Consider the following 11,404-nt stretch of genomic DNA (forward strand, 5'->3'; position numbering starts at 1 on the left):
TTGTTTTATTGCAATAGATTGCGTTATACCATATGGTTTTGAAACTCAACATGAATTAATCTTCCATAATATTTAAACCAGTGTTGAGAAATCTATAAATACGATATGTAGATTGAATCATACCCGAATGACTTTGAATGGGCGAATGGACAGCAGATGGCCACATTCAGATTTTTTGAGCGGGGGTATTGTAGTCTCTTAAAGGACAGAAAGGGAAAGACAACGCTACATGACCATGCACTTATTTCTTCGCTTTCGACCTCGTTCTCGAATGGTGTGTTCGTTCCAATCCTGGATGCGCCTCCGCCACTCTTCATTCTCTGGCGGCGGCAAGCTCGTAGGCTCGGTAGAGACCCTTCGCCGGAAAGACCTCTGTCTTGCGGGTATCTGGTCCTCATCCTCTGCGTCAAGATCCAGCCCATTCCCATGGGGCTGCGGAATGTGCAGAAGATTTGGAGATGACACGGCATATGAGAAATAGTTCTCTCCAAGCATCGTTGCCCCCAAGGGTGGTATTGGCAGGTCAGGATCCCTCAGTTGTTCTGCAGTATGAACGGCTAGTGTTGGAAGCGGTTGCAGTGACGGCATTTGACCTGTGGTGATTGGAATAACTGGGGACACTGCTGTGCTTGGACGAGCAGCGGACAAATGAGCTGGCAGTGGGGGTATAGCTGGAACAGGTGGAACAGTGGGTTGTTGTTCTGTGTTCATCGCCTCTGCGGCGCCTGAAGAGCCCCTTCTGCTTCTCCCCGACCGAATGTTGCCGGTAAGCGTTCCTAATCGCTGAATGATAGCGGATTGGGGTCGTGGACGGTCTGATAGGCTTTGTCGTGGAATCCGAGCTGTGTGCGCCCTTTGGACCTGGTTGCTGGATGGATTCCAAGAGTTTGGAGTAGATAGATCGCGATGATGTTGAGGTATAGACAGTCTCGGCATAAGAGTCTCCTGCAAGTGATTTGGCAACGGTGCATCAGGCTCGCGCTTATAAGGTGGGGGTGGCGGAACCCAGTTGTCTGCATCACTTTCATGAGGAACATAGCGATGGTTGGGTGTATTGCGATAGCGTGGATCATACCGCCCTCGCGTTGATGCCGCGGCTGTGGCGGCCCGATGAAGTGTATCTTCAGAACGAGGTTGTTGATTATCATATGGAACATCAACAACGCCATTTGAACTCGCCCCGTTTAGTACGAGGGGTACTGCTAGGCTGTTTCGCCGTTGGGGGTCAAGGACCGGGATCGTTCTCGTTGATGGCCGAGGGCGGAGACCAGTGGCTGTCGCATCTGTATCATGACGGACTAATCGTGTGCGTCTTCTTTGCAACTCGACTTCTGTATCTAGGGAAAAGTCTGGCTCAAGTAGCATCATTGATTCCGTTTCTCCAACTTCGATGTCAATCTCCATTTCCTCGCCGTCGGTGGTCGATCTTTGAAAGTCTAAAAGAAGGATCCTTCCGCCGTCCACGGGAACATCCTCCTCGCCAAATGATTGAGGGCGCACACCACCAGGGGCCACACAAACAAGACGGCGCCTAGGCTTTACAGATGATGCCGAATGTACCCAACGAGTTGATGTGATACCATGCATTTCAGTCACACGGCGGCCACGAATCAAGGCTTTCGATTGTTGAACTAGTTTCTCCAGTTGCACCAAGTTATCACGAGGTATTTCAGAGCTGGAATAATGATGGAGACCCCCCATACGGGTAATAATTCTCGGTGTTCCATCGGGAGTTGTATCTGTAAGAGGAATGTCAAGACGCTTGGGGATTGCATACAGCCATACTTCAGAGTCCTGGTATCCTAAAGCTGCTAGTTCACCAGCACTATCAATAGTGGGAAGCATCGCGGGCAACATTTCTCTTGTTTCTTCCACCAAAAATGGACTGGAAAAGTATACCCCACCTGCCTCCACGTTGTTGGCTCTGATTGCTCGGAATGCTGCCAATTGAATATCATATCCGAGAATCCAGCTATCATCCCCTTCATCATGCTCTGGAATGAGACAAGCATGAGTGAGTCCACGAACCGTCTCAGGAAAGAGAATTTGTGTTGTCCACATTCGCATTTCAACTTCCTCTGGTGCTGCATCGGTCCCAGTTTCGGTATAGAAAGGAGCCGTGATAGCCACAATGCCATCCAGCTCGTGATCCATTGAAGATCCAAGCAACATGGATCCATCCGGGGTGAAAGAAAGCGCATCCACACGCAGACATCGTGCTGCGCGACGCTCGGTGGTCAAAGTTTCTTCTCCCACTGCATGGACTTCAATGTTGTCTTCAAATGATAGGGCCAGTACGCTGCCTGTTGGTGAAAATGCCAAGTCACGCGGGGCATCATTTACAATGATCGACTGGACCCGTTTAGCTTGACCATTAGAGAGCCTGTAGATATTCACTCGGTAGGACTCAGATAAGACTGCAAGCAGTGACCCATCATCCAAGATGGTGGCACCGAGTGGTCGCCGGGGGGTTTGCAGCTCATGTTTAACAGAGACTGGGTCACCATTCAGTTCTAGCACAATAATCCGAGATGAACTGATACAGAGCACCATGTGGCCATTGGCCGAGAATGAAAAACGAAAGACTTCGCCCTGGGGAAAGGCGGTGGAAGAGCTCATAGAACTCGAGATCAAGCGCACCAAGGTTTTACGAGGACGGAGAAATACGTCGAAGGCATTCCGACGGATTTCTTCGATAAATTGACGTTTGAGGTCATGTAAGCTGTCGGTCTCGCTCGGCGGGGAAAGAGCCCCGCGTGACCAAAGAAATGAAGGGCATTTAGATAAGTGATGTGCATAGAGTGCAGAAGACTCTGATATTTGCCTCCATTGATGGTTCAGAAGGGCCAATGATGCAAAGGTGTTGGCATCTGTGGCATAAAGAATGCTAGACAGGGAGCGTCAGCCAAAATGGGGTTCGTCTGGCCACATAGGCGAACCTCAAAAAGAAACACGTACTGCTCAATTACAGATGGGGGCAACCGGTCAAAGGCGCGCGCTTTTGGGGAGGAGACATCCTCCATGATAGCCAACGACTTCCGACCTGCGGAATTGGCGCGGGCGCCCAAGATGGAGTTACCCTGCAACAGTGGCGGTGCATCCCAACCTCCTCCATGTTGTCGTCGATCATTGGATATAAATAGAGTGGGCACGTGGTGATGACTCAGCGCCCCGCATCCAGTTTAGCTTGATTTTTTTTTCTGTCTCGTTTTGGTGTATTGCCTTATCTTTGCTTTATCAGACTAAAACTACAATTTGGAAACCAGATGTAGATGATCAGCAAAACTATGAAAGCATAACTAATCTTCTTGAGTCAAGGCTGCGCTCCTTCAACCAATCGATACTCAATGCTTGTCGCATTCGGCCGGGTCGTACCCCTCATTCTGAGCTACTAAGATCGGCCGCCTCCGAAACGTCCCCGGATCGTTTTCCCCAGATTTTTTCCTCAAATCATTACCCTCTCTCCTGCAATCTCTAGGGCTCGCGCATCATGTCGCCCGCAGCCATTCAAGTCAATCCCTCCTCCAAGTTACCGTCGCCCGGTTTCAATGCCGGTGCGCGACCCTACCGCTCCCACAAAGTCCGCGCCTGTGATCTCTGTCGCAAGCGCAAGTCCCGATGTACTGTTGACATTCCCGGACAATCTTGTCTTCTATGTCGTGTGCAGGGTGCCGATTGTCACTATCAAGAAGAAACCTCCGCGGATAACTCAGTGCTGGGCCCCTCGGAATCGAAACCGTCGTGGTCGGGAGCCCAGCCGGTCGAACCCGTGTCCGGGCACAAGCGCAAGCGAAGCCCCGACAGTTCGCCCACCTCCGGCCCTCATATTCTGACACGCCAGTCTACCAATGGGCCAAGCCCCCAGGATACCAGTTCCACCTCTGGACATCGCGGAAGTGAATCGCGACGCAAAGGATATAACGATGATCGGCACAACGAATCAGTCCTTATTGTCGGACCAATGATAGCAGAAGATGCGCAGGTCATTGAGAAGCACATGCCTCCTGAACGATCGAGTCTTTCCGAAGAACCTAAGAGCCACCCATACAATATTTATTCGAGTGATCCTAGGAAGCCCGTGCTCTACACTACTATCTCAAGGCGGAGAATGGGTATGCGTATGGGGGTTCCACCGGGTGAGAATCAAAAAGAGATTCTAGAACAAATCCTTGGTCCGTTTAAACATGACCTTGTGAGACTGTAAGATTTAGTGCAACCCTACAGCGGTGTCCAGTGAGGGCTAATCATTTTTTGATCTTTATAGATTTATCGACCGATTCAACACCGCATTTCCTATCTTCGATGGTGAAGCCTTTTGGGAGTCTTATATCACCGAAGATATGGAGGACCCCCCAGCCTCGCTTATATGCCAGGTTTATTCAATGTCCCTTGTTTATTGGAAGCATACACCGAAGCTAGCGTGCCATCCGAAGCCAGACGTACGATACGCCGTGAACATGACCGTTGCGGCCTTGCACGAGGAGTTTTCTGCGCCTGGATTGTCCACGATTAGTGCCGCACTGATTGATTTGACGGGACGACCAATCTTCTCAATGACAGGGAATGCCATTAGCTGTGGTCGTATGCTTTCTCTGGCCAATTGCCTTGGTTTGAATCGAGATCCATGTTTGTGGAAGCTCTCCGAGCAGGAAAAGAATCAACGAATTCGACTCTGGTGGGGAGTAGTGATCCACGATCGTTGGGGTAGTTTTGGTCATGGTGTGCCTCCGCAGATCTCCAAGACTCAATACGATGTTCCTCTTCCCACTGTTGACAGTTTAGTGCCCGCAAGCATTCGCACTACAGAGCGTGTGAGAGCGGCACATTGTCACATTGCCTTGTGTAAATTGACGGAGATCTTGGGCGAGCTTTTACCCCTTGTATATGGACTCAAAGCCAAGTTGGCGCGTGAGACCTCCAAACAGATCAGACAAATTCGAACGGAGTTGGATTTATGGGAAGATTCCCTTCCCGACTGGCTGAGATCGCCAGACAATAACGCCCGTGGTGAACAAGTTTCTGCATCAAGCAGTCTACAGCTAGCATTTTTGGCAGTCAAGATGCTTGTGAGCCGTGTGGAGTTGAATGTAAGACTTGCCCTACCTTGATTTCTTGGAGTCTGCTAACATGGATTTAGGAGGTCAACAATGCAGAAATAGATAACCCGGAAGCTCGTCGCTACTTTAAAACCGAATGCCGACGATCAGCAGAGGAGATCGTACGCTTCATCACATCTCTCCGAAAAGAGAACTTCAAGGAATTTTGGCTACCATGTACGTGCAAATTCACCATTATTGACATGCGTACAATACTTACAATCCCTACAGATAGCGCCTTTCACCTAACTTCCACCGCCACTCTCCTTGTCCGATGTGCTCTCGAAACCAATGACGCTGAGGTTGCCCGTTCCTGTCTCGCCAACGTCGAGACTCTGCGTGCCGTTCTTCGTCGAGTCCGGGAAGAAGAAGACTGGGATGTGGCTGATATGTGCCTTGACCACTGCGAACGAATCATGCATCGTCTTCCTGGTACTAGCTCCACGATGGACCAGCCATTGAGTGCCTCCATGGCTGATAACGGACTGGTCAACCCAGCTGCAATCTCACTACCGGAGACACAAACAAACAACGATATCGTCGATGATATGATGTCTATATCCAATACGTTTGGCACAATGGATGGCTTCCCCTTTGATATGACAGGTATCTGGGATGTGTCTGTTTTCCAAGATGTCAACCTGTCTTAGTTGGCATATTGTTTTCAAGATTCCTTTCCATCTGCATTCTATGGTTGATTTTTGGTGTCTTTTTGGTTGGTAATCGGACGTGTACTTTATTTCAACACAATGTATATACCCAGGGTCCAGCACTACCCCAACCTGTGCAGGAAAACACTTTCCATCAGTCTCAGTTTCTTCATATTAAAGCATCTGACCAATTTTTAAAATGTACATTGAGAATCAAACAAGTAGATCGGACACCAAACGCTATTTTACAGTCGTTCCGGAAATGAATGCTCAGAACGAAACCAAATCATCTAATGACCCGCTCCTTGCCCATAAATGACAAAAAACACAAACCCCGTGGACGATGAGTTGGGAGAGATAAATCAGGTTAAATAAAGCAAAAGGAAGGCTTTCTCCGCCTTATATGAGGGCATGATAGAATGACAGCAAATTACTGCTTGCCAGCACCGAACATGCCAGTCAAAGAGCCCTTCATGTTCTGCATTTGCTCTTGGCGAGCCTTCTCTTCTTCAGCGGCCATCTCAGCAAGCCACTTCTCGCCGTTCTCACGGATCTCACGATCGATGAGCTCGTAGTTCTTTTGACCACGCTCGCGGATCTGATCCCACAGCATCTTACCCTGGGCCAGACCCTCGGAAGCCGAGACCTCGCCGTCCATGGTACGAGTAGACTTCAGTCCAAGAGCGGAAGCAACGCTGCCCATGCTAATGGAGGGCTTCTTCTTCTTCTCCTCGCTAAGCTCCTTCTCAAAGCGCTCACGCATGGCCTTCTCACGCTTGGCGAACTCGATGGGGATCTGGCTACCCTCGAATGACTTCAGCACAGGGCGCACATCCTCCACACCCATACCGGCCATGTACTCCAGGAACGGAATCAGGGCGACCAGCGTCTTGTCCTTGGGGTCACCGGTCCACTTGTCCAAAATAACAGCGTTCTCAGGTTGCAGGCGAGCATGCTCCTCCTTGGTGTCGATGAGGATAACCTTGGATAGGTCACGGTTCAAGTAAGAAAGATCCTAGTATTTGTGAGCATGCAGTCAGAACAAAAAGCCTGGTTCAAGCCATACCTTGATGTACTCTCCGTCCTTGTAGCGGGTGGCCTCACGGAAGAGGGGCCAGCGAATAATACGGTAGGGGTCGAGTTTGCGGAGAACCTGGTCGGCCATCATGCTGGGCACGGTGGTGAACAGAACAAGCTCGTAGTACTGGTTGAGGTAGCGAAGGAAGTAGTCCACGCCAGGACGCTTAGCCACACGCCATCCGTGTTCACGGCTCCACTCGCTGTGAACGAGCAGATCCTCCATACTGAGGACAAGTGTGTAAGGTTGGCGCATGGTAGGGTCCTCATCGGGAAGCAGTTGGGGGAACGCCGGGTCTTTGTAGTAGCTGGTAAGGTCTCCCATGCGGGCCTTGGTGCGGCTCCACCAGAGACCTGGGGCCCAGCCCGATGGCTGGTCGGCGTGAGCACGCTGTTCTTCCTCGGTTTCCCAGTTGCGACCCAAGTAGCCCAAACCGGCAATACCGGCAGCCAGCATCACTGCGTACATGATGTTGGCCATGCGGGCCTTCCGGCGGTCCAGAGAGGTCTCGTATCCACCCTTGGGGATATCACCACCACCCCGGCCATCTTCACTGTATTCCTCGGATTGGGTGTGGTCCTCTGTGATGTTCAGGTGTGATGTGCCTTTCTTGCGGCCTTCCAGCTCGGCAAATAACGTCGACGGAATACCTTGGGTCAAGTCAGGGAGAGGTTTGTTGGGAATCTGTTCGGTTTCGGGCTAAAAGAAACTGCGGTCAGATGGATATTCATGATTCCTACATGGCAAGTATGGATCTCACGGTGTTTGACTCGGCCGCGTCAATCTCCGGCTTAGACTTGTTGTCAAGATCGGACTGCTCTGATTCAGACTGATTCTTCGAGGTCGACTTGGTTATTCTCGACTCGGGCTCCTGCGATTTGGGAAGTTCATATGGTGTACCCTTGCCCTTGGCGTACCACCGGGGTTGCTGAAGAGACAGGGCGGAAACTCGTGGAACCCGTGAAGCCCGGGAGGCAGAGGCGAGGACATTAGGCCTCGTTAGAGGTAAGACGGCGCGACTCAACATGATTGGAAAATTAATGAGAGACAGATGCACTCATCTCTCTAAGTAGATCACTGGGACGAGTTTCCCGGGTAGAAAAGTCGGAGCGCGTGATGGTCCGGTGACCCACAGAATCCAATGACGCAATTCTCATTTATTATCTTTCCTCTTCGTTTTTCTTCCTTCCTTTTCTTTTCCTCCCCATGAAAGTTCACCCAGTCATTAATTTGACCGAGTACGCTCTTTTTATATGCATGCTTGGTTGAAATAGCTGGGGAGACCAAGGGAGTTTCTCTTCTGATCCCACTTCCAAGAGCCGCAGCATAGGGTAACCTTTGATGTTGCAGCTCCGTATGTGTGGACACATTCCTTATATTTTCCTAGATCTTTGATTCTGTTCCGCCACCGTTAAGGAACCTCTTGAAAAAAAAAATCGAATTTCGAAAAATGGAAAGCATTCTCAATCCTTAGACCTGTCCGTACTTAGATCTTTCGATCTCATTTTCTTTTTCCCCAACATGACCTCGAGAGCCGCCAAAAAAGCCGCGAAGCAGGCCAAAGCAGCCTACGACGCCTACGACGATGGCACAGATTTTGTAGAGCCGGTGTCTCTACCAACTTCATTCCGCTTCTTCGACCTGCCATCCGAAATTCGGCTACAAGTCTACCATTTTGTACTTTTTACGCCGACGAAAAAAACCGCGAAAAGGAACGCAGGCGCCGTTGGCGCCTCCGCGAAAAAGGCCAAACTTGTGGCGCCGGCCACACAACGCATCGCTCTATTCCGAGTATCGAAGCGCGTCCATGAAGAAGCCAGTCACTTTTTCTACTCGTCTCAGATTTTCCGAATTTTCTACATCCAAGACTTTTCGCGACGACCGACCCTCCGAGGCATACCCCGCTGCTACCGTCCGTTGATCACAACCGTTGAATTAATTTTGGGAAATAGCTGGACAGCACCGCCGAAATCATGGGCTGTTGATAACGCAATGGGGTTGGAGGAGATGTCTCTCCTGCACACGTTAAGGGTGTTTGTCGAATGTGATCCCTCACAGCCTCACTTCGAGGGCTTCCGTGTTTCCAAGGAATACTACACCGAGTTTTCTGGCAGATTGCTGAAGGAGATACTGGAACGACTGCCTGCTTTGAAATGCGTGGAATTCGATGCATATACGTCTGTCAAGAGGGACGGTTCCCTGATGAGTCGCTTGATGAAAGAGGTTCGGGCGGCCAACAAGAAAATCACTTGGGGTCCTGAGAGAGGATGGACAGACGATGACGAGATCGGCTATGTCTATCATGAAGATCCGATACCTGTTGAGGCTTTCGAGCCGCTGCACTCTTATGAACCTGAACCCATTGATGAGTTGGCTCGCCGGGTTCAGGATCTCGATATCGCTATCGAAGTAAGATCTTAAGGGTCTTCTCCAAGCTTTTGAATTAACGTTAGATGCGCCATGACTTTTATGTAAATACAATGTGTAGGTTGAAAGGAAGATAGAGGAGCAAATATATATATATATATATATATATAGATCAGTATTTATGAACTGTACTTCCAAATGTGCAAGGTTAGATTGTCTGCAGCAATTCAAAATAAAGAACCTTGAATGGCCGTATTGATATACATACATATTACTAAATAACATTGAATGCACGTTATATACCTACTTCGATGGATGCATTTTACGTACATGCACGACGACGCTAATTTTGATATTCTAGGGATGTAAGGGCTTGAAGGCTCTTTAACCCGCAGTGCCCAAGTGCTCAAGTGCTTAAACCCAGTGTTGGAATTCTCGAATATATAAATAAATGTTCCGAGTGTCTTTTGAACGGCCTGTGTACAGTATGTAGTGCCAACATTAGAAGGTATATACAAACATATATATACTGTAGACCAAGATATATGTACATACATATCGATGTACAGTACAGTATATAATTGACATTGTCTGCAGGAGCAACTTACCTATTATTCATTCCAAGCACGCACGCGGGGCTGACAAATTTTCACCCGTTGAGGTAGAAATACTATATCCGCGAAGCATATAGACTTAAAGCAAGGATTAGAACTACTACCTTGTAGGTACGGGTTTAAAATTCTCGAGATAAGCAGTGGGTTTCATGTTAATGATATAGAGAGAAACGTGAAATTTCGTGATTAGAGCGTTTCAGTAGGATTCAAGGTATGGATGCACCGTGCTTCTAGGTTCTAAATTCACAGCTCCTCGTCGACATCCATAGAAGCGTCGTTGTGACCATCTTTCGTTGTCGACTGTCGGGCTACTGATGCTTCCTTATCAATCATCTGTCTAGAGACAGCAACGATGTTATCTTCGATCAATTGCTGGCTGACATCCTCGATATCTATAGAAGGTTAGCATGTCGACGGCCTGAATGCCTGAAAAGAACAGACTTACGTTTCTTAGGGTCGACCTTGCCGACGTATCGTGTCTTCAGCTGCTCCTTGGTCAACTCGGTCTCTTCCTTCACCCGCTTCTCATAGCCCTCAGCGAGATGCACGAGCTGCTTCATCTGGTCCACATTGTGGTGACCTTCCTCGTGGAAGTCGTTCATTTGCAGTGCCTCAGTCCACACCTGCTTGTGCAGGTTCATCAGCATGTTCTCCTCCAATCCAGTCTTACGGTAGTCGATCGCAATGCTGTAGTAGTGGCGATTGAGACCGTGGATCAAGGCTTGAATGGAGGGCTTGTTCAGGTGACCCAAGTTGGAGGTTGTTTGCCGGGGCTCTTGGCCCATGACAACTGTCTGAGGCTGAATGAGACGGAATGCATCGATGACAACCTTGCCTTTCACAGACTGAATAGGGTCAACAACAACAGCAACAGCACGGGGGGTCAGCTGCTCGAATGATTGCTGAGTATTGATATCAACAGAAGAGAGCCAGCAGCCGAATCCAGGGTGAGAGTGGTACCAGCCGACAACAGTCTCGGGTCTAGGAGAAGAACAAGGGTCAGTATAGCGTTCAATCTGTCCTCGGTCTCGGTGGGGTAGCTTACCGTCCTGTCTGACGCAGCATCTCCATCATCTTGGTCTGGAACACAGGATCTACAGCCTCAACGCTAACACCAGTACCGCTCTGGGGCATGGCAAATACATCCACCACGCGGACTGTGTATTCATCGACGAACTCTCCCAGCATCAGACCCATGACTTCCATGGGCACACCGGCGCGGCCGTGGCGCAACATCTTCAACAGAGCCAAGGAAGAGATGTGAACGGTCTCGGAGTTATCAATCAGGTTGGGAGTGTCCTACAATATATATTGTTAGCAATCCGAAGCTTCACAAGATGTACGTATCGCAATCCGCATCAATGGACACCATGAGGACACTGAAGAGGCCACACTGGTCGACTTACACCACCTGGAGCAGCGCTACCCATGCCCATGCCTTGGGCAGCCTGGAGCATCCGGTTAAGACGGTCCATGATTATAGAGAATCAAATGGAATGTGAAGAATGAAGGTTGTGAATGATAGCTTCCTAGCTAGAAGCTCCGATGCGGCGACGAAGGTGTGAGCGAGTCGACGATATAGCGATTTGTGAGTGGAAT

The 11,404-nt window shown here is 49.5% G+C and overlaps 5 protein-coding genes across 5 annotated transcripts; 2 read left to right on the plus strand and 3 right to left on the minus strand.

Moving 5' to 3' along the window:
* Positions 1-225: 225 nt before the first annotated feature.
* Positions 226-3,023, minus strand: N7520_008745 (F-box domain protein; the record flags this gene model as incomplete). The annotated part of the gene is made up of 2 exons (XM_057142679.1): positions 226-2,887; positions 2,959-3,023. 2 exons carry the CDS (start codon positions 3,021-3,023, stop codon positions 226-228), a joined length of 2,727 nt encoding a protein of 908 aa, XP_056991967.1.
* A 467-nt stretch (positions 3,024-3,490) lies between these two features.
* Positions 3,491-5,746, plus strand: N7520_008746 (putative C6 transcription factor; the record flags this gene model as incomplete). Its single annotated transcript, XM_057142680.1, has 4 exons — positions 3,491-4,200; positions 4,265-5,087; positions 5,138-5,273; positions 5,328-5,746. 4 exons carry the CDS (start codon positions 3,491-3,493, stop codon positions 5,744-5,746), a joined length of 2,088 nt encoding a protein of 695 aa, XP_056991968.1.
* A 430-nt stretch (positions 5,747-6,176) lies between these two features.
* On the minus strand, positions 6,177-7,851 carry N7520_008747 (protein translocase subunit TIM50; the record flags this gene model as incomplete). Its single annotated transcript, XM_057142681.1, has 3 exons — positions 6,177-6,761; positions 6,813-7,523; positions 7,585-7,851. 3 exons carry the CDS (start codon positions 7,849-7,851, stop codon positions 6,177-6,179), a joined length of 1,563 nt encoding a protein of 520 aa, XP_056991969.1.
* Positions 7,852-8,345: 494 nt separating this feature from the next.
* N7520_008748 (uncharacterized protein) lies at positions 8,346-9,245 on the plus strand (the record flags this gene model as incomplete). Its single annotated transcript, XM_057142682.1, has 1 exon — positions 8,346-9,245. One exon carries the CDS (start codon positions 8,346-8,348, stop codon positions 9,243-9,245), a length of 900 nt encoding a protein of 299 aa, XP_056991970.1.
* An 803-nt stretch (positions 9,246-10,048) lies between these two features.
* Positions 10,049-11,280, minus strand: N7520_008749 (proteasome regulatory particle lid subunit RPN11; the record flags this gene model as incomplete). The annotated part of the gene is made up of 4 exons (XM_057142683.1): positions 10,049-10,197; positions 10,251-10,786; positions 10,851-11,104; positions 11,212-11,280. The coding sequence occupies 4 exons, from the start codon at positions 11,278-11,280 to the stop codon at positions 10,049-10,051; spliced, it is 1,008 nt and encodes a 335-aa protein (XP_056991971.1).
* Between the last annotated feature and the right edge of the window lie 124 nt (positions 11,281-11,404).

The sequence above is a fragment of the Penicillium odoratum genome (assembly GCF_028828045.1).
Source record: "Penicillium odoratum strain IBT 22623 chromosome Unknown utg000006l_segment0_segment0, whole genome shotgun sequence".
Lineage (NCBI taxonomy): Eukaryota > Fungi > Ascomycota > Eurotiomycetes > Eurotiales > Aspergillaceae > Penicillium > Penicillium odoratum.